At 53.6% G+C, this 16,429-nt stretch overlaps 1 protein-coding gene across 1 annotated transcript; it reads left to right on the top strand.

Annotated features, from left to right (window-relative positions):
• Positions 1-2,251: 2,251 nt before the first annotated feature.
• CAVIN1 (caveolae associated protein 1) lies at positions 2,252-15,750 on the top strand. Its single transcript, XM_055407897.2, has 2 exons — positions 2,252-2,867; positions 13,278-15,750. Exons 1-2 carry the CDS (start codon positions 2,397-2,399, stop codon positions 13,977-13,979), a joined length of 1,173 nt encoding a protein of 390 aa, XP_055263872.2. The 5' UTR covers positions 2,252-2,396; the 3' UTR covers positions 13,980-15,750.
• Positions 15,751-16,429: the final 679 nt, after the last annotated feature.

Below are 16,429 nucleotides of genomic sequence, written 5' to 3'. Positions count from 1 at the left end.
CTCCAGAATTCTGGCCTGGAAAATCCCATGGACAGAGGAACCTGGTGGGCTACACTCCATGGGGTCACAAGGAACTGGACACAACTTACTGACTAACCACACATATGCACATTGGAAAATAAGGCCTCTCTCGTACTGAATAAGAACAATCTCCAAGATATATATTAGTAACTGACAAAAAGCAAAGATTCCACAAGAAAATAATAATTGTTGTCCTCTGAACCAGAAATTAAGTTTGCTTCAGATAGGGACAGAAAGAAAACTTCTTTTCACTATATTTCTTTGTGCGCTATTTGCAATTTGTATCTTATGTGTCACCTAGGAAAGCTAATCAATTCTTTAAAAATAAGAACCTTATGAAGGTCCAGTTAGTTTCCTTACTGTCACTCTTCTTTCTCTTCAGAAGTCTTGTCAGTCCTCAGTGGAAGGAACTTAAACTGTTATAACACATTTTTTTTTTAACAAATTCTAAAATAAATAGGTCATCTGTCAGTTCTAGTATATAAACACATGTGATTTTATATACCAGGTCATTATATTTGAATCTCAGACAAGAAAGCCACTTGTTTCTGTGGAAACAGCAACTGAAGTGTCAGGGGAAATATTCTGTTCAATAGCTGTTGGGACTATTCCAGAATATTCCAGGCTATCCCAGACAGTGAGTTCCTAAGCTTTTTTCTGGGTTGGTGGCTTCTCTGACTGGATTAATAGGGCCTGGCAATTTTTCATGCTTTCTAATTATAATGCACGCCAGATGAGAAGTGACCTTTCGCCAAGATCATCATTGATCCAGCTGGGGAAACCCAAGGTTGGTTTCCTAACCAGGGAAAAGGTTTGCAGCTTTTCTGGGGGAAAGGGGGCTGGTACTGCTCCAGTGCTGTGCGGGGAGAATGGTCATTGTCTCCTGGACTTCTTGATCCTGCTCAGAACTGCCTGCTCCTTCGTACCCATCACAGTGGGAAATATATTTGTAGGTCGACAGGCAGGTGGCACAAATGGGTGGCAGCTTCTGCCCCTCCCTGTGCTGGTGAAAGATACAGCCTGCTAAGATGGAGAGTGCCAGAGAGGGGTCCTGATACCTGGTTTGAGCTCCAAGCTAAGGTGAACTTGCTGGCAAACCTCCTGGCAAGTCATTTGCCCTATCCAGACCCTCTGTTTCCAGTCTGTTAAGTAAGGAGGTGGGGTCTGATATTTCTGCAAAGAGCCATAGTCTCTGGCTCCAGAGAGATGGGTGAACTCCCTGTCCTGCTATCTGAGTTCAGCGTCAGCCAGGCCTCTGGGGCAGGCGGAAACACAGAGAAAGGTGGTTTTTAGATCAGTTCAGTTCAGTTCAGTCGCTCAGTTATGTCCGACTCTTTGCAACCCCATGAATCACAGCACGCCAGGCCTCCCTGTCCATCACCAACTCCAGGAGTTCACTCAAACTCATGTCCATCGAGTCGGTGATGCCATCCAGCCATCTCATTCTCTGTCGTCCCCTTCTCCTCCTGCCCCCAATCCCTCCCAGCATCAGAGTCTTTTCCAGTGAGTCAGCTCGTCGCATGAGGTGGCCAAAATACTGGAGTTTCAGCTTTAGCATCAGTTTTTAGATAGAGATGAGCAAAAAGCTCTACTTTCTATTTTATTGCCCATCTTTATCCTCCTCTGTTAGGATAATTCTAAGAGGGACCTAGAGGAGCTTGGAGGCCCCTCACCACCACTGTGGCTCTAACGTGTAAGTTCTTCCTTCCTTCGCAAAGGACCCCTCAAGCTTTTTCGAACAGTGCTGGGTAACTTGATGGGGTGGGTAGTCAGAGGTAGAAGAGGCTGTGGAAGCCATAGATCCTTTCCCTCTCTAAATCGGGACACTGGCAAACACAATAGTTTGCTCGTAATTTCAGGATATCCTGTCCCACCTGACGACCTGCTCTGGAACTTAAAAGGCGAAGGTGGGTTTGCGGGTGAGAGAAAACAGCGGGAGGGAAAAGCAGAGCAACACTCCAGGACCTGTTTCCCTTCCCAAGCGCACATTCCTCCGCCCCAGTCCCGCTCCCGCCGCCTCCACTGCCAGTGGAGGCCCTGGTCTCTCGTTCCAACTATTCCAACCATCCTAGGAAGGGTGGGGCGCTCGGCTCTTGGGTCCCCCTGGGCTGCCCCTCCTTCTCCAGCATCGGTCTCCCCTTCTGCCCAGGTCCCTCCCTTTCTGGGGTCGGGCCAGCCAATGGGCGACGAGACTCCGGGGTTTGGCCTGGGATTCGGGGAACTCACCGATCCCCCGCCCCACAGTTCTGGCCACCATCCCGGTGCGCACGGACGTGGCTCGAGTTTCCTCCGCGCTCTCTCGCTCTTCCTCTTCTCCGGGTCTCCAGCTCCCGCTTCAGCTCCACCCGGCCGGCCCCGCACGGCTCCGGGCAGCCATGGAGGACACCCAGCTCCACATCATCGAGCAGCCGCTTTCCGGGTACCCCGACGCCGGGGACCAGGGGTCTTCTACCATGGGGGCTCCGGCGGCCGAGGAGCCGTCTGGGGCCGGCTCTGAGGAGCTGATCAAATCAGACCAGGTGAACGGCGTGCTGGTACTGAGCCTTCTGGACAAAATCATCGGTGCCGTCGACCAGATCCAACTGACCCAAGCTCAGCTGGAGGAGCGGCAGGCGGAGATGGAGGGCGCCGTGCAGAGCATCCAAGGCGAGCTGAGCAAGCTGGGCAAGGCTCACGCCACCACGAGCAACACTGTGAGCAAGTTGCTGGAGAAGGTGCGCAAGGTCAGCGTCAACGTGAAGACCGTGCGCGGCAGCCTGGAGCGCCAGGCCGGCCAGATCAAGAAGCTGGAGGTCAACGAGGCCGAGCTGCTGCGGCGCCGCAACTTTAAAGTCATGATCTACCAGGTGAGCTGGCGGGCGGACCGCGCCCAGAGGCCCGGCGTCCCCCGCCTGGGGCTCAGGGTGGGGGGATCTGCCCGCCGCGCGGCTCTTGCGGCAGCCTGACCCGGCTCGGGGGATCCACCCTCTTTCCACGAGCGCTGCTGGGGTGGGGTGGGTGGGCGGGCGGCGGGCTCCTGGAGCGCTCAGAGGGGCTCGCGGTGCACACCGCGGCTCCTCACCCAGCCGCTACCTCCGGTGTCCAACGCGTAGCGGAACCGAGTTAGGGGGCTGGAGTCAGGGACACTGCGCCCCGCAGATCGCTCCCGACCTGTCTTGTCAAAAGTCTTCCTACTTGGAGGAAGTTTTGGGGAGAGCCGGGGTGCCTGGCGACTCCTGGGGCCCGCTGTAAGCGGACACGGGCGGCGCGGCCCGGGTTTGGGGCCTCCGGCGCTGCCCGCCCGATATAGCGGGTGATTCAGGGCTCAGGCACGCATCGCGGGGGCTGCGCCAGGCGAGGGACGCGGCTGCCAGCACGCCCCCACGGACCCCGCATCGGCCTCGGCCGCCCACGCCGCCCCTCGCTGCGATCCTCTCCCGCCTCCCGGCACTTTCGGCCTTTAGGGACACCCCAGCCCGCGGCGCGCCCCTACCCCTCGGCCTGTTGGAAGCAGCCGCGCGAGGGTGGTGGCCCGCGGCGTGAGGAGCCCCAAGGGGCTGGCGGAGGGAAGGGGACAGCACCCCCCACCTTGGCCCCGCGGTCGGGGCGCGGTGAATCACCCCGCATGCCTGCGGGGGCGGCCGAGGAGCCAGAGGACGAGCGGCCGGAGGCTGGCGCGCCCCAGGCTCCGCCCAGTCAGCTTGTTGCTTCCTTTGCACCTCTCCCCGTTCTTCCCGCCTGGAAAAAAATGGGAGTTTTTGTATCCTAACCCCAAGTAAACCAGGGCATCTCAGGATCGCTGCTCTTCTCCACTCTGCCGCCCAAATTCCATTAGGGGCGGGTCTGAGCCGAGGGCTCGGTGATCTTGGGTGGGGTGGGAACGTGCCCAGCCTCGTATTTCTGCTTCCCTCGGGCCTGGTTGCCGCTCCCATCCCAAGGAGGTGAGATCGTGGGGGCCGAGGGGTTAGTCTATGTCCCCTCGCTCTCCTCCCTGCACCGAAGGGAATGGGAAAAAAGAAGGCCCGATTTCCCACATCCCCCCAGGGAGAGGGCCTCTGTCCGGGAGATGTGGTTTCACTGACAGCTCAGAGGCCCTCCTTAGCTGTGTTCTGAGTGACCATCAGGGATGCCGCGAAGTCCTTGGTTTGGTCAGTGTGGTGGAGCTAAGAGAAATGCAGATTGAAACAAGCAAGTTCGGGGGCAGTGGCTATAAGTGAGCTGGCACTCATCTGAGAACAAGGTGGTGGGGCAGAGGCTGCAAGGTTGCTGCCCCTTTTTCCTCCCCCCAGGAACTCCTCCCAAGAGGTACTCGACCTTTAAACAGTTTACTTAACCCACCCCACCCCCCAATATAGCACTAACTGATAGAAAATATTTGCCCAGAATTGTTTCTACTTAATTTAACTGCTCAGAGGAAGCAGAATGGGGTGAGGTAGGGGGGTGAGATTTTTTAAGAGACCTGCCTAGCACTGGGGTGCATCAAACGAAGGAGAAGAGGGCAGGGCTCTGGGACAGCGGGCCCCCTCTATCTTCTCTCCAGAGCCTGGTGTGGGAGAGGGGAGCCACGAAGGGCTTGGATGCTTGACCCTTCTCATTCAAAATGTCCCAGACCGCAGGACCTGGGGAAGTTCTCAGCCTGGAGGTAAACCTCCTTATGTCAAAGATGGAGATTCTGAGAGACTTCTGAGCAGAGACAAACGGCATGTCTGTTACTGCCTCTAGCCAGTTGGCACAGATTGTGTATCTGTGTATTGTGTATCCACGGTGGGGAGGGGGTCTTAATCACAGGGTGACTTTGATTGCATCAAGACCAGTGGGGGACAGAGGCTTGAGGTAGAAGGAATGACTCAAGCTGGCAACCCTGAGCCCCCAAACCACAGGGGAAATAACTAATACCTAAAGTGGTCCCAGCCCACAGGGAAGCTCTGGGAAAAAAATTCCAGCAACATGGGTGGGGCCCAAGGCAGTGGAACTTCCCTGAGTTACAGAGCAGATGTTCCAGGTGGGGGTGAGGGGGTGGGGTACTCAGCTGTTTGAGGAAAGCAGAGGCTGCTCCTCCCTGAGGCCTGCAGGCCTGGGAAGAGAATGAGGTAAAAATAGCCTCATGCCTTGGCAGACCTAATAGGGAAGCTTGGGGGCAGCAACATTTATGATAAAGTTGGGCTGAGGGGGTAGGATGTTTGGGTGGCCAGGCAGAGAGATCTGGGGAAAGGCTGCCCTGGGATGATGTGAGTTTTCCAGCTGGGGAGGGGATGTGCTGTTCCCCACTGCAGAGCGGGGAGGTGATGATGTGGCAAAAGGGGAACGGGGAGGGAGAGTGAAGGGGTGGGAAGGCCCCAGCTGTGGGATCAGGCCATTTGGTTTCCCACACCTTTTTCCTGGGGATAACAGAGGGAATCCCTTGTGTGGTCCCACCCAAATTCAGAGAACTGCTAGGCATAATGATTTCACAGGTTAAGTTGCCATTTGACTTCCCTCCCCTTCTCACACACACACACACACACACACACACATGAAATTCAGCCCCTCCCATCACAGGATATCAGAGCCCTCACCTTGAACTCACTTCTGAGTCATTATTGTCCTTCTTTGGCATTTCCCTCCTTGTCTCCCAAACAAAAACAGCAGTTTGGCATCCCATCCTATCAGGCAACACCTCACTAGGCAATAACAGCCAGTGAGGGAGAGAAGTGAATCCTACTAGTAACTGAGGGGTCAGTGGACCAAGAACTGCTAGGAAGACCAGGCCAACTACGGCCCCATGCAAACAGGAGCCGCTGTGCTCAGTAAGGAGGGCTTCCCAGATGGCTCAGCAGTAAATAATCCGCCTGCCAAGCAGGAGACTCCGGTTCGATCCCTGGGTCAGGAAGGAAATGTCAACCCACTCCAGTATTCTTGCTTGGAAAATCCCATGGACGGAGGAGCCTGGCAGTCCCTGGGGTCGCAAAGAGTCGGACATGACTGAGCGACTTCACTAGCTAGCTAGTACTCTTGCTTGGAAATTTGCATGGACAGAGGAACCTAGTGGGCAATAGACCATAGGGGCGAAAACAGCTGGACACAGCTCAGTGACCAAACAGCAGCAGCAACAGTGCTCATTAAGGAGCCAATTCTCCTAATCCTAATATCCAATCCCAGTTTGGATGTTATTAGAGTTCTTTTGGAATCCAGAAAGGGAGGCTAAAATGGAAATAAACATGTTCTGAAGTAGTTTTGATGAAGCAGTTAGTGACCTACATTTGGACCCATCAGACCTGCTCCAAGGGCTTGAGGGCAGGACCACGACACATTTAAGGGCTTAGGTGGTGCATTGGCATTAAAGGGGTGGACACCAGGGCTGGCGTGAGGGCCTGCTGGCTTCTCCTCCTCAAATCCTAACCCAGACTATAGCTCCTCCCTGGACTCAAAGCAAATTGGGGCTACCTGGTTCCGGAAGAACCCCATACTTTTGTCCAAAAAAATCATCCCAACTTGGGGCTCTGGTCCCTCTCATCCTCTGGTGGCCTAGTGGAGTGTTTACCATATGCTTCCTCCAAAAAGCTAAATTTGGGTTGTTTTTCCTGGTCACTGGATACAAGTGTCTGACTCTTTGCAACCCCACGGACTGTAGCCCGCCAGGCTCCTCTGTCCACTGAATTCTCCAGGCAAGAATACTGGAGTTGGTTGCCATTCCCTTCTCCAGGGGATCTTCCTGACCCAGGGATCGAACCCGAGTCTCCCGCATTGTGGGCAGATTCTTTACTGTCTGAACCACCAGAGAATCCAAAAATCTACCACTGGATCCAAAACAGGGAGCCTCTTCTTAGAGGTATTCCTAAGACCAAAGGAAATCATACTCTTCCGTCTGATTTTTTAAAAGTGAAGTCTGACTATTGTAAAGGTCAAAATCAGAAAAGGAGAAGATGGGCAATTGATAGGGAGAGGGAATATTGTTGCTAGGCAACCAACCACAAAGATGAGTGATGGTTTGTTCCATTATTTTTAACTACCATTGTGAATAGTTCATCATTCTGTCACTATAGACTTTTTGAGCTGGAAGATGCTTTGGAGATAGTCAACTTCAGCTGTTTCATTTTGTAGTGGAGGAAGCTGAGGTCCCAGGAGGGGAAGTCACTTGCCTATTGGCTCTCAAGCACTTGGGGGTCAAAGCTGAGGCAAGGGCCCAGGTGTACCCCTTTCTTCTGCTATACTCTCTGCTCCTTGCTTCCTCCTTCTTTTCTTGGGCTGTGCAGCAGAAATCCGGGTGGGGGGAGGCTAGCCCTAAGCAAGGACAGTCCTGGCACTGGTACAAATTTGTGTGTGTGTGTGTGAGGGCACATGTGTTTGTGAGGATGTGTATGCGTGAAGGTGTGCATATGAGAGTGTGCATGAGTGTGTGTCTGAGGGTGTGTGTGAGGGTGTGTGTGTGAGGGTGTGTGTGAGGGAATGTGTGTGTGTGTGTGAGGGTGTGTGTGTACAGTGTTAGCTGAGTGGCTAAGGTGGGTGGCCATAGCTGCTCAGCCTCATAGTGCTGAAGCAGAGGCAATGTGTGGTCACCCGGCCCAATGGCCATGGAGGGAAGGGGTGCAGGGTGTATGGAGTGGAGCTCTCTGGCCAGCAGGGACCACATTGACTCCTTTCTCCTCAGCCTCCCGGCCACTCCCCTCTTCTCCCTGTATCCTACAGGGAAGGTGGGCACTTGCTGTGTTGGGTTTTGTGGCTGCACACCTTAACACGGTTGTCGCTGGAGTCTGGCAGTGCCCACAAATGTCCCTCTCCCCTGACTTCTCATGACTCCAGAGCAAGAGCGGCAGCTCAGCCCCTCAGGATGGAGAGTTGGGAGCTGCTGCTGGGTGCCTCAGGACCTAGGCTCGTGGGTCATTAAAACGGCTTGGTTTTTTTTTTTTTTAACGTTGCTACATGGCATACGGGATCTTAATTCCCCAGCCAGGGATCGAACCTGTGCCCCCTTCAGTGGAAGTGAGAAACCCTAACCACTGGACCACTAGGGAATGCCCAAAATTAGCTTGGTTTTTGATCCTGATTTCTCTGTGCTTCTGAGTGTCTGATAGCCCATGAGAGGGTGGGGGATGGGTAGCAGGGAGGCAGGAGGAGGGGATTAGGCCAAAGGGAAATAGCCAGGATGTCCCTCTTCCATGCCTCACCCTCTCCTTATCCGGGGCGGCACCCGTGCCCACCCTGCCCGGGGGAATAACTGGGATCAGCTGCCTCTGACTCAAGACAGTGAAGTTGTTTGCCTTCTCTTTTCCTCCTTGGAGCCTCCTCAGATGGAGTCTAATAAGTGGCCTCTTAGAAAACTCCTTCCCCGCCCCCAGCAGCCTCCTGCCTCCACCACTCCAACCCCTCAGAGCATCATTCCATGACCATCGCTGGGTCGGGGTAGAAGGCAGGAGACCAAGGATGGGACTGGGGAAGATTCTAGAGGGAGCATGGGAGGGGGTTCTGATTAAATTGTGCTTATTAATTCACGGGCCTGGGTTTGTTCCCCGTTTCCACTCCAGGGCCCTCTTGATGAAGCCTTGGAAGTGTAGTGTCTTTCCATCCTGATATTTGTGTGCTCCCCTCCCCTTTACTCACCAGCCCCAGTTCTGCATGCCAACCAAGGCCTCCTTCTCCCACACCCATCCGCACCCACCCCAAGCCCCACTTAAACCCCTTTTCCTCATCTTAGCCCAAGAAGAAGCTGAACGCACCCTCAGACCGGGCCACACCCAAGATCGTGCCTTTTGATCTTCTGCCTGAGACTGAGCCTTTTGACCTGAAGCCTGAGACAGTGCCTGACCTCCCACCCTTTGACCAGACGCCTAGGACCCTGCCCTATTACCCAGAGCCCACTGGGCCTCTGCCCACCCCTGAGGAGCCGACAGCCGGTGGGGGCGCCTAGGGTCTCCTGGCTCACGTGGGGCCGTGGGCGTGGCATGTCATGAATCCAGTCCACCACCAGCTCACTGCTTAGCAGTGGCCAGTCTGGAGTGGCCTCTCTAAGCCACTGCCCCTTGTGAGTGGGTGACGGGTACTGTGCAAACACTCGCATTATGGAATGTTCAGGCAATCGGGTGGGAGGTCACGGGAAAGGGTGCTCCTCTACTTCTTGGCTTCCATCTTGATAGTAGATGTTCCAGACACCATACCTGAGCTGCACCCACTGCTGCCTGCATGAGATTGCCTGCAACATCCATGCTTCTGTTTTTTTCTTAATTTATTTAATTGGAGGACAATTACTTTACAATATTCTGATGTTTTTGCCATACCTCAATACGAATCAGCCATAGGTATACATGTGTTCCCTCCATACTGAACCCTGTCCAGGCTTCTGATTGACCTTCCCTCCCCCTTCCACCTACTCCTCAGGGACAGGCCAGTTTGGCTCAAGGGCCAGTTTTACAGAGGGCCCTCATGAGGCCCAGGCCAGGGGTCTGTTCTGTGCCCTCTCTATGCCCCTCCCTGCAGCTGGGGAAAACATTTACACTTATTTTTTCCAGGGTTTTTTTTTTTTTCCAGAAAATGTTTTGCAAAGAGATCCCTTATGTTTGCCAGATCCTGCCTTTGGCAGGGCACCCAAAAGCTGCCAACTCAGAGAGGCCAGGAGGGGGTACACTTTTGCTGAATCTGGCCTACCTATGGCACAGTGTTTCTCCATTTTTTTTTCACATGATTATTCTCCTAAGGAGTCCTTTTAGATATTTTTCTTCCTAATTGTCCTTTTCTCCATGAAATTTTAACACTATAGATACACTATATATACCCAGACTCCCCCAACACCCCACCCAAGAACCGATTTCCACCCACTTTGGGGCAACATCCTCCCACATGCTCAGTGTCATGCTAGAGCAGAAAAGAAGGTCCCTTCTGCCTTCATTGTTTCTCACCCCCTTGTCCTGACAACCTAAAGTAGAGGTCCTGAGTTTTTAAGACTTCCCTATCTCTCACCTCTCCCCTAGTCTGCACCCTCCTCTGACACATTCTCTGAGCAGATCCCAGGTCTCTGAATGACCTCTCCAGTATCTTCTCTGGTCATTCCGGGCAGTGGTTGGGAACAGAACTGGCTAGCTCGAAGTCAAGAAAGGCCCCACGCAGAGCCATATCATACCTGTCCCTTCTCCCTGACAAATGTGAAGTGCCTGGCCAAGGACCAGGCATGCAGAAGGTGCTCAATTAAATCACATAAAAATCTTCCTAAGGCAAAGGAGCTTAATTTTATATAGTGAGGTTGGGGAGAGGAGAGGAAGGGGCTGGGAGCTGTCTTATGGCTCCTCTAAATTCATCCCAGACTGGTGCTTTCCTGGGTTGGGGAGCTGTGTGTGCTTGGTTGGGGGTCGGGGGAGACAATGGAAGCTGTGCATGATTTTGTTCAGACCTGGTCATTAAAGCTAACTTTGGAAACCAAGCCTGTTGGGACTGGTGGTTTTGTTTAATAAAAATATAGAAACAGAACAAGCAGAGCTCTCCCTTCTTGCCACCCTGAGGCCCCTCCTATGACTTAGCTCTGCCAGGGAAGTAGGGGTGGGACAGGGGTGCCCGGCCTCTGTGCCCAGGGTTGGGGGAGGTGCTTTGGGATTCTGTTGCTTGTTGTTGTAGCAACAGGCTAACTGGGTGGGCCCAAGACAGCACTCCAAAGCTGTGAGTCATACGGGAAACCTGGCTTGGAAACAGGGAGAAAAGACAAAATCCATTAATAGAGGGAAAAAGCTAAAGTCATAGTGGTATACCCTCTCCAGGGCCAATTGACTGGATATTATCTCAGACTTAGGTCAAATGGTTTCTTCCCCTATCCCCTGACCTTCCACCAAGAAAGCAGTTCCTCTGGTATAAGCCATTGCTCTAGAGGAAGCCTCACAATGAAGGGCAATATATATATATACACACCATTCTAGTCTGGCGGAGACGACTCCAAATCCTCCCCTCACTGGGATTGCTCCCTGATGCTGTATTTGAAACCTCTCATCAGGCACTAAGAAGATGGGATTGGCTACAAGAAGTCTGGAACTCTCTCTCCAGCCTTACAGTTCAAGCTTTATCTAAGAAGCCAGAGGCCAGGAAAACCAGCCAGCTCAGATTTTAGGGGTTGGACAGAGCAGACGGGAGAATCAGGGATGCTGGGGTAGGGCACAGAGACAATGAGGATCTGTTTTCCAGCAGCAGGGACTGTTTCCTGGCTCTTCCCCACCCATCACGCTTAATCCTTCCCTTAATTCATCCACATTGCCTGAGCTTTAGTGAAAGGAGGCGTTCTCCTAACTTTGGTGGTGTGGGTGGATTTTTAGACTAGGAGGCTGTGAAGGAGAAATCAGAGCTGACATTTTTTCATGCTAGGGCTGCTAGTAAATTCTGGGTGGAGATGAATTAAGAAGTAACAGGGAGTTTAGATGACAGTCTTAAAATGTGTAAGAGAGAGGACTCTGGTGGCAGGTGGGGAGAAGTGATTGCAAAAGGAGACCCAAAGTGTACAACTGGGAATCAGAGGGACTGCTAAGACTGGCTGGGACCCTTCCACACTCAGAGTGAGGAAAATACCCCTTCAATGCCTCTGCGAGTGATAAGAAGCAGAGGGATGGATAGAATGCTGCAGAATGCCCACAACAGTACCCAGCCAACTGTGGCAGGTAGAGACTACAAGTCCCAGCATGCCCTGAGCCCAGGGTCACCTTGCCTGCTGGGAGGTGTAGTTGAGTAATGAGAGCCTGAGATGGCCTGGTGCCCAGCAGAGCTGGTGCCCAGTTTGGGAGAAGAGGTGAAGCCAGCATTCCTTCTTTGTCCCTGCTAATGATATTGACAGGGAGGGAAGGAAGTTGGGAGGAGGTGTTCCTAGTTTTCAATGTAAACCAGGAAACTCTGTGGGGACGTAGATGGGAGGGAAGAGGAAAGAGGTTGGGGGCTGGGGAAGGAATTTCTATAGCAGGTGGTGCAGATACCAAGCAGCCAACACATACGTGTACGTGTTTGTGTGTGTTTATAGGAGGGGTCAGTTTATGTTACCTCATTTTTCTCAGATGGGGTTTTCTTACAATTCTGCGAAACGATCTTCAGAAAACCTATTCCTTATCATTCCTTTGTACAATGTACCTAAAGAAGAGAGTCTGGGTCAGAGAGACTTTTGGGTTTTGTCTTTTGGGCCAAAAACAAACCCATTCTGTGTTACGTCATCGTTTCCTTTCTGGGCTCAATCTCCCCCACCTTCTGGTGAGAGGTGAACCTGAGATTCTGAAATGTAGGTCCAGAGTCAGGATCTTGGAAACTCTTCCCGGAATGGAACACAGTGCTGGTGCTCGGTCTTCCCAGGAGAACTGGCTCTGAGATCTAGGATCTTGCCATTCTACTCCTGGCTCTTGAGCTCCTGTCTGGGGTGGGGGGCGGGTTGTGGTGGTGAAGCAAGAATAGAAAAACAATCCCTCCTTTCCATTCCAAGGCAGGGATGTCAGAACCAGAAGAAACCTCCAGGTTGGGAAGAAAACATGTTCTCGGCTCCCAGCCAGCTTCTTCCTCTTTCCTCAATTTCTACATAGGGGTGGAGAATGACCATTGGTGGAGCCAAACCGTATGGAGTGGGGGGAGGTCATTAACTCCCCTTCCCTAATACTGGTTCTTCTGAAACTATACGAAGTCTGGGAAACGCGCTCCCTTGAAAGTAAACCTGCCTTCAAGTTACCCTACTTCGGGGTCGCCAGAGATCGGCTGGGAGCTCACCCCTCAACCCAAACAAACTGCCCAAAGCCTTTTGGGCCTGGCTCGGGCAGTGTGTGGCTCTGTGCACCAGAGGGCGCTCTGCCCATTTCCAAAGTTCGATTGTGATCTCTGGGATGCAAAGGGTAAGAAGTGGTTTAACATGGGTGGTTGCAGGAGCGGGTTGGAGAGCCGCAGATAACTGACCGAAGTGCGAAAACAAGAGGCCAGACTCTGATTCGAAGCTCGGTTCCCTCTTTGCTCTGTATGTGTGCTTAGTCGCTCAGTCTTTGCGACCCCAGGGACTGTAGCCCGCCAGGCTCCTCTGTTCATAGCGATTCTCCAGGCTAGAATACTGGAGTGGGTTGCCTTGCCCTTCTCCAGGTCTACTTACTATTCATTCAACACATACTTGAGTGCTCACGAAGTGTTCAGCTCGGTGCCAGGCGCTGGGGATACTAGCGCAGGAGTCCAGGCCGATTTCAAAGATACCACGGACTCGCCAGGATCACAGGTGCCAATGCCCGGCCCCGGGTTCGCCCAGCGTCCCCCCAAGTCCCCGCCCAACTCTCCCGCTCTGCCCCCACCCTCATCTGTTCCCTCTGATCTCCCTTTAGGATGAAGTGAAACTGCCGGCCAAAGTGAGCATAGGCAAGTCGCTGAAAGAGTCGGAGACGCTGCCGGAGAAGGAGGGCGACGAGCTGGCCGAGGGCGAGCGGCCAGAGGAGGACGCGGCGGCGCTCGAGCTGTCGTCGGACGAGGCGGTGGAGGTGGAGGAAGTCATCGAGGAGTCGCGCGCCGAGCGCATTAAGCGCAGCGGCCTGCGGCGCGTGGACGACTTCAAGAAGGCCTTCTCCAAGGAGAAGATGGAGAAGACCAAAGTGCGCACGCGCGAAAACCTGGAGCGGACCCGCCTCAAGACAAAGGAGAACCTGGAGAAGACGCGGCACACCCTGGAGAAGCGCATGAACAAGCTGGGCACGCGCCTGGTCCCCGCCGAGCGCCGCGAGAAGCTCAAGACCTCGCGAGACAAGCTGCGTAAGTCCTTCACGCCCGACCACGTGGTCTACGCGCGCTCCAAGACCGCGGTCTACAAGGTGCCGCCCTTCACGTTCCACGTCAAGAAGATCCGCGAGGGCCAGGTGGAGGTGCTGAAGGCCACGGAGATGGTGGAGGTGGGCGCCGAGGAGGAGGAGGGCGGCGCGGAGCGCGGCGAGGCGGCAGACCTGCTGCGCGGGAGCAGCCCCGACGTGCACACGCTGCTGGAGATCACGGAGGAGTCGGACGCCGTGCTGGTGGACAAGAGCGACAGCGACTGAGCCGGGCGCGGGGCTGTGCCCGGAAGGCTGCGCCGCCCCGCCTCTCCCCGCCCCCGCCCCGATTCCTTTCCCTCTACGAACTTTCTCTTTCGCATTCTTTCTCTCGCTCGCTCGCTCTCTCTGCCCCAAGGCAGAGATGTTTCTAAATTGAGAACACCTCCCCACAGCGAGCACCCTCTCCAAGTCTTACAGCTATTAAGACGAGGGGGAGGCAGCCTGCAGCATGGACAGCCCCAGTGTAGGCGTAGGCTGGGTGGAAATGCAGAGGGCGGTGATTCGTGTCCTGGGGATCCAAGTCGGGAATCGTAGCGGAAATTGCTGTCGTTTCTGTGATTAGGCCCAGGGCTTGGGGCAGGCTGCCTTCTCCCCGTCCCCCACCCCTACACACACACTCTTACCCGGCTGCTGTCATTCCTATTCACTGAGCTCTTCTTTTCCCATTCTGATCTCTGGCGGCTTCAAAGCCAAAATTACCATGAAAGGGAAGAGTGCATCCTGAAGAGGCCCCTTGCCCACACGGGAGACCCCATACTGGAAGGATTTGAAAGCAGCTTTTGGGAGTATCTAGGGCAGTGTCGGAGAGAGGTCAGAGTAAGCCATGACCCTACATGAGGGTCTAGCACAGGCTGTATCTGCAAAAGGTCCCAGTAAGGAAGGCTGGATCCAGGCAGAGCACTGGGGGAGGGAGGGAGGGCACTTCATGTTTATGCATCTGCACACAGGAGCACATGGCTATGGCTCTGAAGGAAAACAGAAAATAGTAGAAGGTGGAAACGGGCAGAAAGAGAATGCTCTTTAGTAGCAGGAGAAACACAGGACGAGGACCACATCTTATTGGGGTTCTCAGAGGACAGCGGGACAATTTTTCAGGACTAGTAGGGAGGGCAGCGCGAGAAATCCATCATCCAAGAAGAGAGAGGTAAGCCTTACCCTTTACCTCTGCTGGTTCCCGTTCCCCCAGGGGCAGCCTATTTCTCATAGCCCAGAAAATTAGGGTCCTAGAAGAGGGCAGCACCAGGCTCCAGAGAGCTGGTATTATAGTTAGGAGGGAGGCTGATGGGAAAGAGATTGATGCTAAAGGCCAGGCCACCAAGTTGAGAGCAGGAGAGAGTAAGGAATTCTGTGTGTAGGGCAGCCCAGCCTTGGCTCACTCCTGGCAGTTTCTTCTCAAGCTCCTTCCCTAGAGCTTGTATCATAAAGCTGTAGAACATGCCAAGACCTTCTTAGCCTTGTGGGTTCCTCTCCTGAATCTTTGGGGTGAGAGGGGTGCTGCTTCCAGTTCAAAGGCCTGACTTCTGATCAGGTTCTCCTCAGGACACTTCAGTCTCCCTGTTCTTCCCCCATAAAGGGGACTTGTCAGAAGCAAGGACACCCCCCCTCACCCCCAAGTCACAGCCCAAAGAGGAGAGCTGAAGGCTCCCTCCTTCTCCCCTCACCTCCTCTGCCTTATCTTCCCTGCTCTGCATTTTAGAAAATTGCAGTTAATTGTTTTAAGGGGTGGAGGGAGGGAGTCTGGGGACACACCTTTTATACAACACAAAGCTTTGCTTCTCCCCCCTGCCCTGGCCCTTGGTTCCCTTCTCTCTTCCGAATGGTTGGAGACACATCAGCTGAGGGAGGGTGGGGATTGTGGGACGAGGTTCCTTGGTGCTGATGGGCTGAAGGGGCCTGAGTTGTGGGCAGATACAGTTTCCTGTGGGCTCTGGGGAGCCTCTCTTGTTGCTGTGTCCTGGTGAGCAGCCCGACCAATAAACCTGCTTTTCTAAAAGGATCTGTGTTGGATTGTATTCTTCGAAGGCAGTTACATAGGATGAGTTCCAGAGAACAGGAGGGAACCAGGGAGTGAAAGAGAGATGCTGCTAGTTTAAACATGCAGCATTTGCCTGGATGGGAAGTGGGACTGAGGCGTTGTTATTATCCCATTTAGAAATGGGAAGACATACACACAGAGTAACTTGCCTAACGTCCCATAGGTGGTAAGTGGTGGAGCTGGGATTCTAAGTCAGGCACCCTGGCTCCAGTTTCACCCTGTCTATAATCCTCTAGTGTCTAGACTGCTTCTCTGCCTTCAGAGCCTTAGCCCTCCAGACCCTCCCAGTTCCTCTACTCGCCTGAGCTCTGCCCCCAGCACGTTCAGGCTGCCAAATCTGTCCTATGGGAGGCAGCCTAGGGGAGGGGAAAAGTCAGAGGCCTGAATGTCTAGAAAAAGGATTCTGGTGCATGCTAGAGATGCCAGTCATAGCCACACAGCATATTTCATTCTCCCTACAACCCTGGGATGGGCATCTCTTTCATTGTCTGTATACACCCTCTCTTCCCCATGAGCAGCCAGCCCTACCTGCTCACAAGTTATGGATTTCCTAGAGCAAAGGAAACAAATTGTCATGTGAGTTCTGCCAGCATCAGAATCACCTGGGGAGGGGTGTCCAAATGAAGACAATGTCATTTCT

Source organism: Moschus berezovskii, chromosome 20, assembly GCF_049115385.1.
Source record: "Moschus berezovskii isolate FMDL1 chromosome 20, NW_MosBer_1.0, whole genome shotgun sequence".
Taxonomy (NCBI): Eukaryota; Metazoa; Chordata; class Mammalia; order Artiodactyla; family Moschidae; genus Moschus; species Moschus berezovskii.
The sequence above is the reverse complement of the archived record's forward strand: the minus strand, read 5'-3'. Positions and strand labels throughout refer to the sequence as shown.

Excerpts from the sequence above, each read along its gene's own strand:
- CAVIN1 (XM_055407897.2), top strand. The coding sequence starts at position 2,397 with ATGGAGGACACCCAGCTCCACATCATCGAGCAGCCGCTTTCCGGGTAC. Across the intron at positions 2,868-13,277 it reads TTAAAGTCATGATCTACCAG|GATGAAGTGAAACTGCCGGC; the intron begins GTGAGCTGGCGG and ends ATCTCCCTTTAG.